General features: G+C 45.3%; 1 protein-coding gene across 4 annotated transcripts in view; it reads left to right on the forward strand.

Moving 5' to 3' along the window:
- The window catches only part of USP40 (ubiquitin specific peptidase 40), a 2,045,603-nt gene that overhangs the window by 399,018 nt on the left and 1,631,346 nt on the right, over nt 1–15,239 (forward strand). For all 4 annotated transcript variants that reach the window (XM_069616007.1, XM_069616010.1, XM_069616008.1 and 1 more), the window contains one exon: nt 1,958–2,092. In XM_069616007.1, the coding sequence (XP_069472108.1) occupies nt 1,958–2,092 (135 nt within the window). The remainder of the gene's footprint in view (nt 1–1,957; nt 2,093–15,239) is intronic.

Genomic DNA, 15,239 nt, shown 5'->3' on the forward strand with positions numbered 1-15,239 from the left:
CCTAATATCGCATGGCAGTCTTGCTCCATAAAGCATGTAGAGTTACAGTACTGCCCTAGTCAGTCCAGAGCTTATTTATTTGTTGCATGAACACACATTGCTGTATTGCATACTGTTTTGCATTGAAGTTGCTGTCATACTATTGATGTGCTAGGTACACACATACCACCCCACTTATTGCATGGCACATGGGTAACTGGAAAGCTTCACACATTTCCATAACCCTCTTTGGTCCAGATCAGATGTATGAAAGGAACGCCTCACCAACCAACAAAATTGGCAGTATGTAATGTGATATGGAAACTCCTTTCTGTGCAGTGTCTATTTCTATTGTACGTATGCGATGGGGACACTTCCCTTTACGCAACAACTCTGGCTAGGCAATGGCAAATATATCATGTGAACAAGCATTCCCTCCTTGAAAGTCTTTGCTATTCCATGTATTTGCTTCTTTCATTTATTTGTTTCTAAAGCATGCTACATGTTGTTAAGAGACTACTATATTTGGTAGTAATTCTTGTTTTATACCACAGAACCTGTTATTTGTGACTTTAACACTCCTATTTTCTTTCGAGTGTAAGCTGTTGATTGAGTTGTTAGACCCAGGCTGTGTATGAGTTTTATGCCAACAGTTGGACTGATTTGTTTTGCTGTCCATTCATTTATTTTCAGCTTTTCACCATTGTTTTGTTTCCACAGTCCTTTATCTCTCTCTTTAACTGTTTGGTTTTTAATTTGATTTCTCCCAGTGCCTTGATAATACATCTTTGGTCAACGGTGTTCTTTACAATATTTACATTTCTTTCCGGAGTCTGTTAGATATGAGGAAAACACATTATTTTCCATAGTCCTATTATGTATGAATGGAGCACTCTTACCTTTCCACAGTCCCTGCTATTTGTGACTGGAGCACTCCTCTCCGTAGTCCCAGTTAACTTTTACTGAAGCACGAATGACTTTCCATAGCGGTTGTTATTTGTGCCTGGAACATTCATTCTTTCTATAGTCACTGTTAATGTATATATGTATAAACAAAAAGTGATAAGTGGGATGTTTTGAATAAATCTGAAGCACTGGCACTGCGCCGAGAAGCCTTCCACACCACAATTTCTTAGCCTGTCTGCCATTGCAAAAGGTGCGCCGCCATATGCATCAGCCAGGTATTGCCACCAATGGGAGCAGCCCAGCCTGAACTGCTAGGCCAGGTCCCCTCTGCACGGAAACAAAAGCAATCCCAGCCATGTTTCAGCCTTGTTGAAATGGGACCAAGCCTGATTTGCATATGGTCTTTTTAATTTTGTTTTGCATTAGCAGGCACAGAAAGGTGGTCTGGAGGGTTGCCCAGAGCAATGCTAGAGGTTAAGGTTAATTGTAAACCTTCCAGCCATCACCTTTTTGTTTTGCTGTAGCAACCTGAGTGGGACGCGTATGCCCAGATGTGGGTCACATGCCTGCTGTGCAGAGAGACCGAAACTACTCCTCTCTGAGGCCGAAACATGTTTGGGGATGCTTGTGGTTTTGTGCAGAAGGGACCTAGCAGTTCGGACTGGACTAAGCCTGATTTGCATATGGTCTTTCCACTTTTGAAATGGCTTGGCAGGCGAAGAACGATTGTCTTGAGTGTTGACTAGAGCAATGCCAGAGGTTTAGATTAATTCTAAACCTTCCCGCTATCGCCTACATTTTTCATTTTTATTTTTTTAATAGGGTTTACTAATGATGTCTAGTACCTGGAATGCTGAGCCCTTCTGTGCAGCCCTTTCTTTTCCAAAGCAGACCTGAGCAGTTGAACTGCTGTTTTTTTTAGCTTCTCTTAGTCTTGAGAGTCCAGCTGAATTTGGGTTTGGATTCTTGATTACAAGGCTCTCCGCACATCTTCTCACACAGTGTGGTACAGTTGAACACTGCTGACATCTCTATTCTACACCACTTAAGTGGCTTTGCTCTTCTCTTTTAGGGGCAGCTGGCAGAATCCCAATATGAGTATGAGCTTTTCTCTGTCATCATCCACAAAGGAGGCTGCTATGGGGGCCATTATCATGCCTACATTAAGGATGTGGACTTGCTGGGGAACTTGCCTTGTGCACCACCGGTTAGTAAAACTGTGACTCTGCACCCTGTTCTCAGCCACTGTGCAGTTTTATAATTTATACAGGAGTCCTGATCTGCTAGAGGAGTTGTCAGCTATGCCCATGGTGAGTAGGGAAGCGGGTTCCTCACCTTGTTTTGAATTCTCTCATGTACCCTTTTCATATGGACCTAGTAGGGAGCTAAATTGGGCAAGGCTCTGAATCCTTGCTATGCTCTGTGATCACTTTCAACTGATTGTCAGGCTACTTTTTTAATGGATTTTTCATTTTTACTGTCCTTTGTTGCCTGCCATTGTTTTTCAACTGAAATATTTTTAACTCTGCAGCTTTTCTGTTTAGTTTTCAGTTACACCACCTCAAAAGTTGATCAAATGTTGCAACATGGAAATGTACAGATGGACATTCAATGAGGCTTTTCTGACTGCCTATGCACTGTGAGAAACCAAAGGGTGTATCACTCGGTAGTCCTCCGGGACTTGTCATTCAGGTGGTCAGGACACGGCCTTTCGCTTTTGTATCCAGTTCCAGGGGCTGGAACTGTGTGGGAGGATCACCTGGATGATGGTTTTTTGGGGAGTGGGGGTGAGACAGACGATGGTGAGACGTGGTATTCCCGCCTTTTTTTTGTTCATCTACCCCATCCTATTTTGTAGGATTCTCCGAGATCCCAACACCCATCCCCCCTTTTTACACAAACACCGGTCAGAGGAAGAGGGTGACTGAGAGTAACAAAACTAACTCATACATTGTACTCTGTCCTGTTAATCGGGTCAGGCGAAGTCAGGCACTTGACTTCAAGTGCATACACCTGATACAAATTAGCTCTCCTCACATGGATAAAAGGCAACTCCTAAAGACACACTCTGGGCAAAGCGGTCACAAGTACGAGCAGGACTTCTGAGGCGAAGGCAAACCTACTGGAGCAGAGCAACGAACCAAGGGAGGAGAGCGGTGGGTCGAAAACCCCAAGAGTTCCCTACTGGAGGTTGTTGCCTCCAACAGGCCGCAAAAGCCACATGGGGGAAAGCCAGATCCTGCAAGTGAAGACTGCATTGTATTTCGAGGACGCCAGCGACCCTCCGGGGTGAATGGCAGAGTTGGGGAGGCGAGGCCAAGCCTGTGGTACTAACCTTGACTTGTGGATTGAAAATCGTAAAACTAAGAAAGAAACGCACATCTGGTGAATTGGCAAGTGACCTGAGAGACCGGTGTGTGTTAAAGAACATTTGAAGTGGCAACATAATATTGCAAGTAGTAAATATTGAAGTGAAAGACAGCTGTGGAATCAGCGATACGGAGTAACAGAGTGGTCCGGCGAAAACGAAGTAGCCCACTGAAAAGTCTCAGTGGAAGGTACATTGTTTGTAAGGATAAAGCGAATGAAGTGAAAAAGCCAAGTAAACAGAATTACCTCCTAGAGAAGGGGAGAGTGGAAGTTGAAATCTTGAACGTTTGGTCAAAGTGATACTGCAAGGGTCTGTGAAAACCACACACATTTGAAAGTCTTCGACACCCGAAATTGGTCTGAGCCTGGCTGAGAGAGACCCTAAGTGTAATTACCTTGGGGGGAGGAACCGCCTTTATAAGTTTTGGTGTTGTTTGTGCTAAAGAGGTCGGAGTCCAACAGAGGGGAACCTTTGGGAACTTTGTGTTGAAGTATTATTTGGAGGTCTGAACGGCAAACTTGGCCAGGCACGCCTCGACCCATGTTTTGGAACTGTTTAATATACTGAAAATCTGAGCAAGAGTGTGTCATCCTGCCTACAATGACTTCCTTACTGATTTAGCTACCTTGATTAATTTGAGCACTGATTTTTCTTTGCATAGAGGGCAGGCATTAGGTTTTGTTAGCATAGGCCATTTTTATTTGACAGACAATAGAGCTGTATTGTTTATTATTTGATGGTCAAGACTACTCCCATCTTAATTATAGGGCAGAGTAGGAGTTTGCCAATCCCAGAAAACTTCAATAAAGGTTTCACAAGTTATACCTACTGTATGTGTCGTACTTGTGATACCATGCCTTTCCTACAGCGCCCTCTTGCAAATCTTTTGACACAGCATTTACTGCCATGTCCTGCCCCTCAGACTCAGGGGGGTTGGGGGGTCAAATGGAGCAGTTCTTGCAAAGGATAGGAAAAAGTAATTGAAACCTGTGCTTGTGCCCCACACCTCACCGGTTATGCACACATAGTTGCTTACCTTAGTCTAATCGCTACACTGGACCCAGACAGATACTTACTGCAGGGCTTTTTTTGTTTGTTCCCTCCTCATGGCGTGGCTCTTTTTGAATTTGTTTGGGGTATCTACATGAGAGTGGAGTCCTTTAGACATTGATGCCTGAAAATATCTTGGTAAAATGATTGGTATCTCTTCCTCATTTTTCTGATGTGGATTGACATCATTTATGTCCCCAGAGATTCTACTCCCAGTATCATGTGACTAGCTGCACCCTTAATGAGGTCCTTTTGGTTTGGGCTCTCAAGCAGTCTTCATTGCTGTGTGGCGGAATTTAATAACAAAGGCCATTTGCCCTTCAAGGACTATGTGATGTAAAAAAAAGTTTGAGACTCAGTTTTTTTATTTCACATTCTGTTTAGTAAGGCAAACAGCAGTAGGACAATCACTTGTAAAAAGAAGAAAGGTGAAAAACTATGAGGAATGCCGCAATCAGAAATTGGCAAGATCTGTCAAAAAAACACAAACAACCCACTTTCTTTTGTTTTTTTTTAACTTGATGCACATAAAAATCACCCTCATTGTACACCACAAACACCCTCCCACTCCATCTATGAGAGGGTTCTTTGGGGGGGATGAAGAGAGGGGGATACGTCTTTAGATGATGTGACGAATCATGGGATTGTCACTTCTCCCCAGGGAGAGCTCTTCCCTGTGAGGATAGGGAGGTGAGCCCGCTATGCAATGCCCTCCGTGTGGGTGGTGGCAAGTGGGACCTGACCGGGAGAGACTCCCTTTCTGGGGATAAGGAACTCCGTAAGCCCTATGGTTTTAACAATCCCTCAATTACCCCTTTTGAAGAAAAGGATGACAAATCAATTGAAATCTGTTATTTTCAATCCAGTTCATTATTAACACCTACAAAAGCAACCCCATGTGGTTCTGGGAGGAAGAAACGCAATGGAGGAATACAGAATAGGAGCTCAACATAGAGAGAGGACTTTGACAGTCTGCCAGGGAAGTTCACCTAATAACGTCATAAAAATCGAATGCAGAGACACCAGAGTGACAAGTTCTAATCAGCTGTTCAGACTATGCGGAGGAGAGACTAGATGATGAGGGCGGCCAAACCTTAAGAGGCATGAAGCTGTGAAGCCTAACACCTATCGTGAAGCAGCCCATGAGAAGTCGGAAACCAAAGAGGAACCAAGGCATCCAGCGACTGTACCGGGTGGTGCCGTGACTGCTCCCAGAAGGAAGTCTGGTCGCAATGCTGATACCCCCTATGCTGAAACCGCAAAGAATGACCGCACAGCAGAACGGATGAAGAAGCTGTTATAGAGGCGTGTGAGACGAGAAGAGTGAAGGTCTCCAACGCTTGCGAGCACCGGATATGTTACCCTGTAAGCTTCAGCTGACAGGGAAGCAGGAGACCTGGGAGGGAGACCTATAATCATTATTGGAATACTCGTCCCATTGAAGAGAAAACACTGAGCGTGTCAGAATAATGTAAGAATCGTTCTGATGCTTGTTAATCTGCTTAGAATCACATGCTGTGCATAAAGTCCGACATCCAGTGGTAACCCGGAGTATTGCATCTTATCTTTCGAGAATCAAAAGGGGACGTCGACATGGGCGTGCCTGTAGCACTATCCCTAACGTGATGTGTAGTGTACCCAAAATCCCTCACGCGTCGAGGTCCTTCAGATAGTTTTTTTCCGCCCAGTTATCTGGTCGCCCTAATGTAGAGCTCTTCGTAAGAGATTACATTTTTGTTGTATTTATCGACCTTCGGTCGTTTATTCCCATTAAGTCACCTACGGTTGAATACTGTGCACCACCGAAGACCGCAGGGAATTCCGACGCCTGTTGATCCGGCCGACACTGCCGACCACGTGGCCGGGCCCTCTGGCCGGCCTGTACAGTAGGAAAAGTGGAGTCGGGTGGTCATATTCTTTCAAGAATGCCTTTCCTTTTCCCCCCTTTGTTCCCTGAGTGTTGGCATCGCTAAAGCTATCGTGCGCTATGGATAGGACTCCATTTAGATTTTGTCATTCGTTTAAGGCCAAATATCCATGGAAAGACTAGCACCCTTGTTGCAATAATTGTCTCCCCCTCAACCACAACAAGGTGGCCTGTAAACTTTTGCGTCCAAAGACGCTTAAGGAGTGCCGTTTGAAGCAGTGGGCGGCCTACGGTATGTCGCAGGCCCAAAGTAATTCCCCCGCCGCCAAAGCCGCAGTGTGTGATGAAGGGACTAGCGATGACCAATGCTCTGTTTCGGAGGCCATTGACCTGAGGGCGGACAGTTCGCGTTCTGTAGTGTCGGTCCCCGACCTAGATAGGCACGACGCTAGTCATGCTATGGGGAAAACACCCGGCGACAGGGACGCACAAGTTTCCCACACAAAACACACAACCTAAGGTTCTGCTTCGTTGGTACAGTCGAAGCGTTCCAAAGTGCCAACAGGCTCATTGGATACTTCAACGGGATCCGCTGATCTTTATGATTGGCAGCCTTCCCCGCTACCGCAGCAGCGGCATGCGTCTGGGCAATCTAAAGTAAAGGACGCTAGCACCAAAACACGTGCGGCCGTCGTGACGCTAAATACTAGAAAAAGGACAGGTGTAACCGTGTCTACAGTTGAAGCACTGCCTGATAAAGAATCCAAGAGGTTGTATGCACTGGGAAAGAGGGTTTCTGCTGCGTTCTCCACCTGAATAGCCAATAACACCACTCTGTTGGCTAACTATGCAGACGTCCAGTGGAACCTGTTGAAATAAGGCCCTCTAGAGGTACCTGAACCAGTGCAGGCTAAGTTGCTTGCAATTCTATCGGAAGGCAAGCAGGTGAATCAGAATTTGCTTAAGAACACTTTAGAAGCTGCTGGAACAGCAGGAAGAACCTTGGCACAGGGTACCTTACTCAAGCAACACGCCTGGCTGAGGAACTACGGGTTTAAGCCGGAGACCCAGGCAGCCTTAATAAACAAGCCTGTTGAGGAAACAAACTTGTTCGGTAAGGCAGTGGATGAAGCACTTGAGACAGCCAAAAAAGAACATGCGACTCAAGTCCCTGCAACAGATTACCCAGAAGCCTTCAAAACAGAGAGGTGGGCGGCTCTCGTCGTTCCTTTCGTGGGCAATCTCACTCCCCTCAAAACCAGTATGGTTCGGAAAACAACTGGAATTCTGGAAAAGGATCCAACACCATCGCCACATATCCACCCATAGATCAGCGGCGTGGAAAGGGTAAAGGCCGGAGTTCCACCCCCAGAGGCTCCCCAGCCTCGGGTCAGATATGACCCTCCGATCAGGGTCCCCTCCCATGCCACCCCGGTTGGGGGGCGTCTGACATCATTCCTTCATGCATGGGAGTGGATAACAGACCAGTGGATACTGAAGACCGTCGCCCACGGCTACAGCATAGAATATTACCGACCACCTCAATTCAGACCACCAAAATCAAGACGCCTGATGCTGTAACACCTACGCATCCTACAGCAAGAGGTCGAGATCCTGCAGGAAAAGGGCACCATAGAAGTCGTCCCTATTCTACAGGTAAACTAAGGTATTTATTCACTGTACTTCCTTGTACCCAAAAAGGATTCACCATGCGCCCTGTGCTAGACTTGCGCCCAGCAAACAAATTTGTCAAACCTCAAAAGTTTTGTATGGTCACATTACAGGAGGTAATCCCACTGCTGAAACAGAGGGATTACATGGCAACATTGGATATGAAAGATGCATACTTTCATATTTCAATGTTGCCGGCGCACAGAAAATTCCTAAGGTTCATGATAGAGGACAAGCACTATCAAGTCAAAGTACTCCCCTTCGGCATTGCCTCGGCGCCAAGGGTGTTTGCGAAGGTACTGGCAGTGGCAGCAGCGCACCTGCACAGAGATTCCTTCCCGGTTTTTCCTTATCTCGACGACTGGCACATAACAGGGGAGTCCTACGGAACATGCCTGTTGAACACTCAAAAGACGATAGACCTCTTATTCAGCCTGGGATTCTTCATCAACGAGAAGAAATCCAGCCTAGACCCCAGTCAAGTCAAACAGTTTCTAGGGGTCCTAATTCGGACAGAAGACGGCCTCGTCTTCCCCTCCAACGAGAGGGTTCAGAACATGCTGTTTCAGATCCCTCAGTATGTAGCCAGTCGAGAGATGACGGTACGCAAGGCCATGCTACTGTTAGGAATGATGGCGTCCTGCATTTACTTAGTTCCTCATGCACGCTTGCGTCCCATGCAAGAGTGGCTAAACAGCTAGTGGTGTCAGGCCAGCGGACAATGGGAAGATTTGGTAGTTGTCTCGCCAGCCTTCGTTCTCTCTCTGCAGTGGTGGTCGAGGGAAATCCTCTTGAAGGGGAAAGCCTTCACCACCCCCGCAGTAGAAGCCACTCTCACGACAGATGCATCTCTCACAGGGTGGGGGGGGGGGGGGAGATCACCTGCTTCAGCAGACGGTGAACGGCGTGTGGTCCCCAGAAGTAGCATCCAACCACATAAATCTGTTGGAGCTATTAGCTGTATTCAAAGCACTGAAAGCCTTTCAGACACAGTAACAGGGGAAGACAGTCGTGATCCTGATGGACAGCACCACAACCATGTACTACCCGAACAAGAAAGGGGGCACACACTCTCCTGGGCTATCCAAGCTGTCCTAGAACATTTGGGAATGGGCTCTCAAACACAGGATGTTCCTTTTGTCTCAACACGTTCCAGGGGAACTCCATCTTCTGGCAGACGTGCTCAGCAGAGACTTCCCAGTGCCCGTAGAGTACGAATGGCGATTACACGAAGACATTGTCTCCAATGTTTTAACGCTATGGGGCTTCCCAGAGATCGACTTGTTCGTAACTCTGGAGAACGCTCAATGATAAGATTACGCCTCCAATTACCCCTAGAACCGATCCAAGGGGGAACGGTCTCTGGATTGCATGGTCAGGGAAATTTGGTTACGCTGTACCCCCTCCCCCCCCCCCCCCCCCGCACCCTCCCTCAACTCCCCTACTCAACAAGATTGTGCATATGATGCACCAGGAACCAGTCACCATGACATTGATGGCCCCCATGTGGGCCCGCCAACCATGGTTCTCATCTGATGGAGATGTCCCTATCTCCTCCAATGTAACTGCCTTGTCCGTACAACATGTTATCTCAGGAGAAGGGAGAAACACTGGTGCTACTCCAAGGGCATCAATCCCATCGACTGCTCTCCTACACACTTTGTGTTGTACCTGACTCATTTACTGGACTCGGGTCTGGTTTTCTATTCCCTGAAAGTTCATCTGGCTGCCCTCTCAGCCTACACCACATCACAACAGAAGGTGTTGTGGTGGAAAGTACCAGTTGTTATTAAGGCTTTCATGGAAGGAGTTAAAAGAATTCATCCCCCCATTTCTAACCCGTCTCCCGGATGCGACCTAAATGTGGTATTGACTAGACTTATGGGGTCTCCCTTTTGAGCTGATGCATAAAGCAAGTCTCAAGGATCTTACATATAAGACTGCCTTCTTAGTGGCGATCACTTCTATAAGAATAGTTTGTGAACTACAGGCCCTTTCAGTCCTAGACCCTTTCATTACAGTCCATAGAGATAAGGTAGTTCTGCGCACTCGTCCTCAATTTGCGCCCAAACTTATTTCCAAGTTCCATGTGAACCAATCAGTAGAGCTGCCTACTTTCTTCCGGAACCCCACTAACGTGGCCGAAAGAAGCCTGCACACATTAAATGTGCACAGGGCAGTCATGTTTTACCTGGAAAGAACTAGACCACTGGGGAAAACAAATACATTTTTTGTTTCAGTGGCAGCTGGTAAAGAAGGGGATCCTGTCTCTAAATCAGCCATCTCAAGGTGGATTGTCAATTACATCACACTCTGTTTCACTCTTGCTAAGAGAGAACTGCCCTTCAAGCCTAGAGCACATTCTACTCGAGGCACTGGGGCTTCCATGGCATTTATTGCAAATGTTCCCCTAGAATCCATTTGCAAAGTGGCAACCTGGAGTTCTGTACACACCTTTACAAAACACTATTGTCTAGACCCTCATTCTAGGTCTGATTCTCAGGTGGTACAAGCAGTACCAAGACATCTTTTCACTACTGTTCTTTCTCACAACCCACCTCCAACTCCGGGTACTGCTAACTAGTCTATGCACAGCATGTGATTTTAAGCAGATTAACAAGCATTTGAAGACATGCATTATTTACTCTGATGATTGTATCTGCTTGGATTCACATGCACCCACCCTACCTCCCCGCTCGGTTCGAAGGAACATAGACATCGCACTACTTTCTCTCTTCTATTTACTCACTCACGGTAGTCACTGGGCTCCCTCATGGCAGAAAAAATACAATCGGAGGACCTCGACGCGTCAGGGTTTTGGGTACACTACATGTCACGTTAGGAATAGTGTAACCGGCACGCCCAAGTCGACGTCCACTTTCGATTCTCGAAAGACAAGTTGCAATACTCTGGGTTACCACTGGATGTCGGATTATATGCACAGCATGCGAGTGTAAGCAGATCCAATCATCAGAAATGCTATTACGGTGAGTAATGCATGTCTTCCTGGAACGCTCAAACTCGTCCCAGTGACAACAAAGATATTGAGAATGATTACTGAACACTCATGCTTGTCCGAGTGAAAGTAAAGATATAGACTCATTACTGGAAAATTCATACCTGTCCCTCTGAAGAAAGTAAACATTATTCTTGGAAGGTTAATACTCGTCCCAGTGGAACTGGAATAGGACGAATAACAATAGAGACTGAGAATCAATACTCAAGCTCTCAAGTTGGGTCTAATCGAGATAAACGTTCGACAATCGGTAAAGAGGAAATTAAAAGGAGAATGACAACCAAATTGTTGAGACATTGCCGAACCCCATAAGAGAACTATGTCATTGATTGATTGAAAAGAATCACCAAAGACTGTTTTTGAAAAACCTTTTTTCGCTGGAATTGGTGTAAGAACCAAAAAATAGGAGAAGGAAGTGACTCTCCTAAATGTTAGTTATTCTCAATAGTTTTGGGGCCAGAGTAGGTTAGATTTGGTACAGTGGACTGCATTTTGGCTTTGGACTCTCACGGACGACTGCCGAGCCCCCTAGTTAGTTTTGTTAGGTAGGGCATGCCTTAAAGCTTAGGGAAAGTCAGAGGTTTCAGTATATCATTTAATAAAACACCAGTGAGATGAAAAACCAGAGTCTGTGTCCTTCTTCTGACCCACCACAATAATCATACCCACGCGTTCTTCCCACCAAACTAAATTCCACCAGATGACCCCTGAACCTTCCAAGTGCTTTCTCCAACTTGGCAACAGAATCGTCTACACCCTAGCAAAACCATATAACCCACTTCAATAAGAACCTTCAGAAATCTAACTCACGCTGCACATTGCTTTAGTAAACCCAACAGTTTGGCCCTGTGTAACCACCCCCAATCTAGTCGGATGCCACCACACCATTCTTAATCAAATCACTTTTCATTTGTGGGAGCCCACTTCCATCCAGGACCGTGAGCCCCCACACAAGCCTGGGAAGAGCAAAATTCTACTGTCCTCTGACCAAATCTCCTTAATCCCCACTTCAGTTCTCGACCGCTCCTCTCCAACTCAAGTCTGGAATTAGTACCATTTTTTATTTTTTAAACTTTTTTATTGGTTTTTCACATTTTAATACAACCAGTTATCCCTATCCCCCACCCGTTACTCTGTTTCCCCCCACCCTACCACCTTCCCTCCCACTGTGCAGACGTTATCCCACATCGGTACAGAATATGCCGTTTTACAGATAAAAGTTCAACATTTCTTCTTTTCCTCCTTTTGATTTTTCTTTTCCCCACAGACTCAAGCAATTCCCAGTATACAAAGTTTCTGTGGACAGTAAGGGACATTATAATCCTTATTCAAAAAGTCCAACACCACTTTCTAATCTTTGGTGAATGTAGAAAGGTCCCTCTGAATGGAGTATGTCAACCATTCCAGTGCCCAAAAAAAAACACACCTTGGAGAGCCAGTCTATAATCAGAGGCGGTTATCTTGCCTTCCTCCTTTGGGCAATCACCAGCAACGCCGCAGGTTGTAATGTAACATATGCTTTCATGATTGGTTTCGGCCACAGTCTATAGTTCTCCTCAATCATCACCAAAAGAAATTGAGGCAATATTTCTACCATACATTTGTTCACTTCTTCCCAATATTGCTCGAGCCTAGGGCAACTCCACCAAATATGCTCCCATCCTCTCTCCTGGCCACATTCTCTCCAACATTTATCTGTTGGTACAATTTTGACTTTCTTCATGCGAGTGGGTGTATAATGCCATTGCACCATCAACTTATACCAAAACTCTTATTTGGATCGACCTGGTAGGTTTAGGTAGTGCTTTCCAAAGAGACTACCATTCCTCTTCCTGCACCATGTCCCCCAGCGTTCGCCTTCACTGCTCTTTATAGCTCATGAACTCATTCAGTATTACACCACCCAACAATGTATGCAGATTCGAGATGAGAGCCCTATTTCCCACATTAGAGGTCATTAAGTCTCTTAATGCTGCCTTCTTTATTGGTGGGACAAGAATCCAATGCCTAACTTGGAAATACTGGATTCTGCTATTTTCTCATAGGCCTAATTCCTGTTTACATTGTATAAACAATTTAGGGTCATTTCCCTGAGACATATCACTCAACTTCTCACAGCCAGCTTGTTTCCAGCCCCAAATGGATTGGATTTGAGACCTGGAGTAAATTGAAGATTAGAGAATAGAGGTGTGAATGAAGAAGGGAACGTTGTTAAATTATACTTTTTGACTACTATATCCCAGATTTTCTCAACCATACTTGTAATGTCACTCAAATGTATGTAAGAGGGTCGATGTTGTTTTGGCAACCAGAGAACTTCCCTAGGGCGAGGACCACCCACCGCTAATTCCATCTGTAGCCATCTTTTCCCCGCCTCCCCCGTGGACCAATCTCGAATGAGCCTTATTTGGGCAGCCTGGTAATGTTTCAAGAAGTTAGGGAGGCCCAGCCCTCCCTTCTCTGTAGGGGCCATTAACATCCTTAGAGCCCCCCTCAGAGTTTTTTTTTTGCCATATAGATGCCAGGATCGCTCTGTGCAGTTTCTGGAAAAACGACAAGGGAACCCGTTTTGGCAGGGCCTGAAACATCTAAAGCGCTTTGGGAAGTATGATAATTTTTATGGTATTAATTGTACCCTTCCAATAAATAGTAAGAGGACCCCATTTTTATAGTTGTACTTCTATTTATCTTACCATTGGGGTATAATTAGCTGCATGCAAGCTTTTAATTGTAGAAGTTATAGTTACCCTGAGCAATTTAATTCCCTCTCGCGCCCATCCCAATTTTGTATGTACCCTGAGAGGTTGAATTTCAGCGGACGATAGACAAATAAAACATTTCAGACTTGGTCTCATTTGCTTTTAGGCCCAACACTTTACCAAATTTCAAGAATTCCTGAGTGACCATTGGCAGTGTAGTCAGGGGGTCTGCTTCCATCATAAACATATCGTCTGCGTAGGCCATCATTTTGTGTGGAACACCCCTGAAGTCTATTCCCTTAATCCTCTCCTGTCTGTCTAACTTTTGCGAGTAGTGGTTCCAGATGTAGTGCCTACAGTAGAGGTGATAAGGGGCGTACCTGTTTAGTTCTATGTTGTAGAGAGATAGGATGACACAGCGGACCGTTTATCAGTAATCCCGTTGTAGGGCATTTATAATTCACCTTTATCATGTCTGTAAACTTCGGGCCAAACCTCATCTTTGCCAAGTCAGAAAAAAGGAGCGACTATTTTACACGATCAAATGCTTTTTCCACATCTATAGAGGCGAGGACAGCTGGGGTTTGTTTCTTCTCTACTTTCTCTAATATGTGACAGGCTCTGCGAATGTTGTCATGCATCTGCCGGAGCTTTATGAAACCAGTTTGGTCTGGATGGATTAGTGACAGTAATAAGTCCACTAGCTTGTTGGCCATCACTTTTGTGTAAACTTTAGCGTCAATATTTATTAGAGCAATAGGAGGATTAGATCTGCAGCTACTTTGATCTTTTCCGGCTTTAGGGAAAAGCACTATTTTCGCCTCTTCCATTGTGGGGGTGATATTAGCTGAGGGCACAAAGGAATTGAACAATCGAGTTCAAATGGAAGCTAATACATTACTGTATGTTTTATAAAAACCTTGCTGGATATCCGTCGGGACCAGGTGATTTATTTAACGGGAGCTCACAAGTGACCTGGAGTACCTCTTCCTGGGTGGTATCCTTTTCCAGCACCTGACTATCTATTTGAGTAAGCCTAGGGATTGTAATCGTCTCCAAGTATTCCCTTTGGTCGTGTGGATCTGGTACTTCAGATTTGTATAAATCCGAATAATATGAATGGAATTGCGCAAGGATGCTAGAGGCTTCTGAAGTGATTTTGCCAGATGGGAGCTTAATCTGCTGTATAGTCCTGGAAGCTACTGTCGGAGTTGAGATGCTTGGAGGCGATCCATTTTATTGGCTTAGTTTTAGGAAGAGAAGGGCTTTCTCTGCTTTCTTTGTTTGGTAAAGGGTAAGCCTACCTGCCACAGCCCTGTATTCTTTCAGTATCGATGGACCTGTGATAGTTTCCATTTTTGTCATTGTTTGACTAAGTTCTTCCTCTAATTCATTTTCTAGTGCCATATTCTGCTTATGTCTATTGGCCTCTTCTGCTGTAAGGAAACACCTTAAAGTTGCCTTAAAAGCATCCCATATTACGTTCAATGTGGTGTATTCCATTAGGCTATTCTCAAAGTATTCCCTGATCTGCTCAGCAATCTTTTCCCTAATCACCTGATCCTGTAATAATGCCAGTAGGAATCTCCATGTCCAGAGCTTCCGTTTCTCCCTTGCCAGTTTTATATCCAAAGTAATTGGAGTATGATCTGATACTGTGATGATATGGGTCATAATTTG

The sequence above is a fragment of the Ambystoma mexicanum genome, chromosome 9, assembly GCF_040938575.1.
Source record: "Ambystoma mexicanum isolate Mex_15411 chromosome 9, UKY_AmexF1_1, whole genome shotgun sequence".
In the NCBI taxonomy this organism is placed as follows: Eukaryota; Metazoa; Chordata; class Amphibia; order Caudata; family Ambystomatidae; genus Ambystoma; species Ambystoma mexicanum.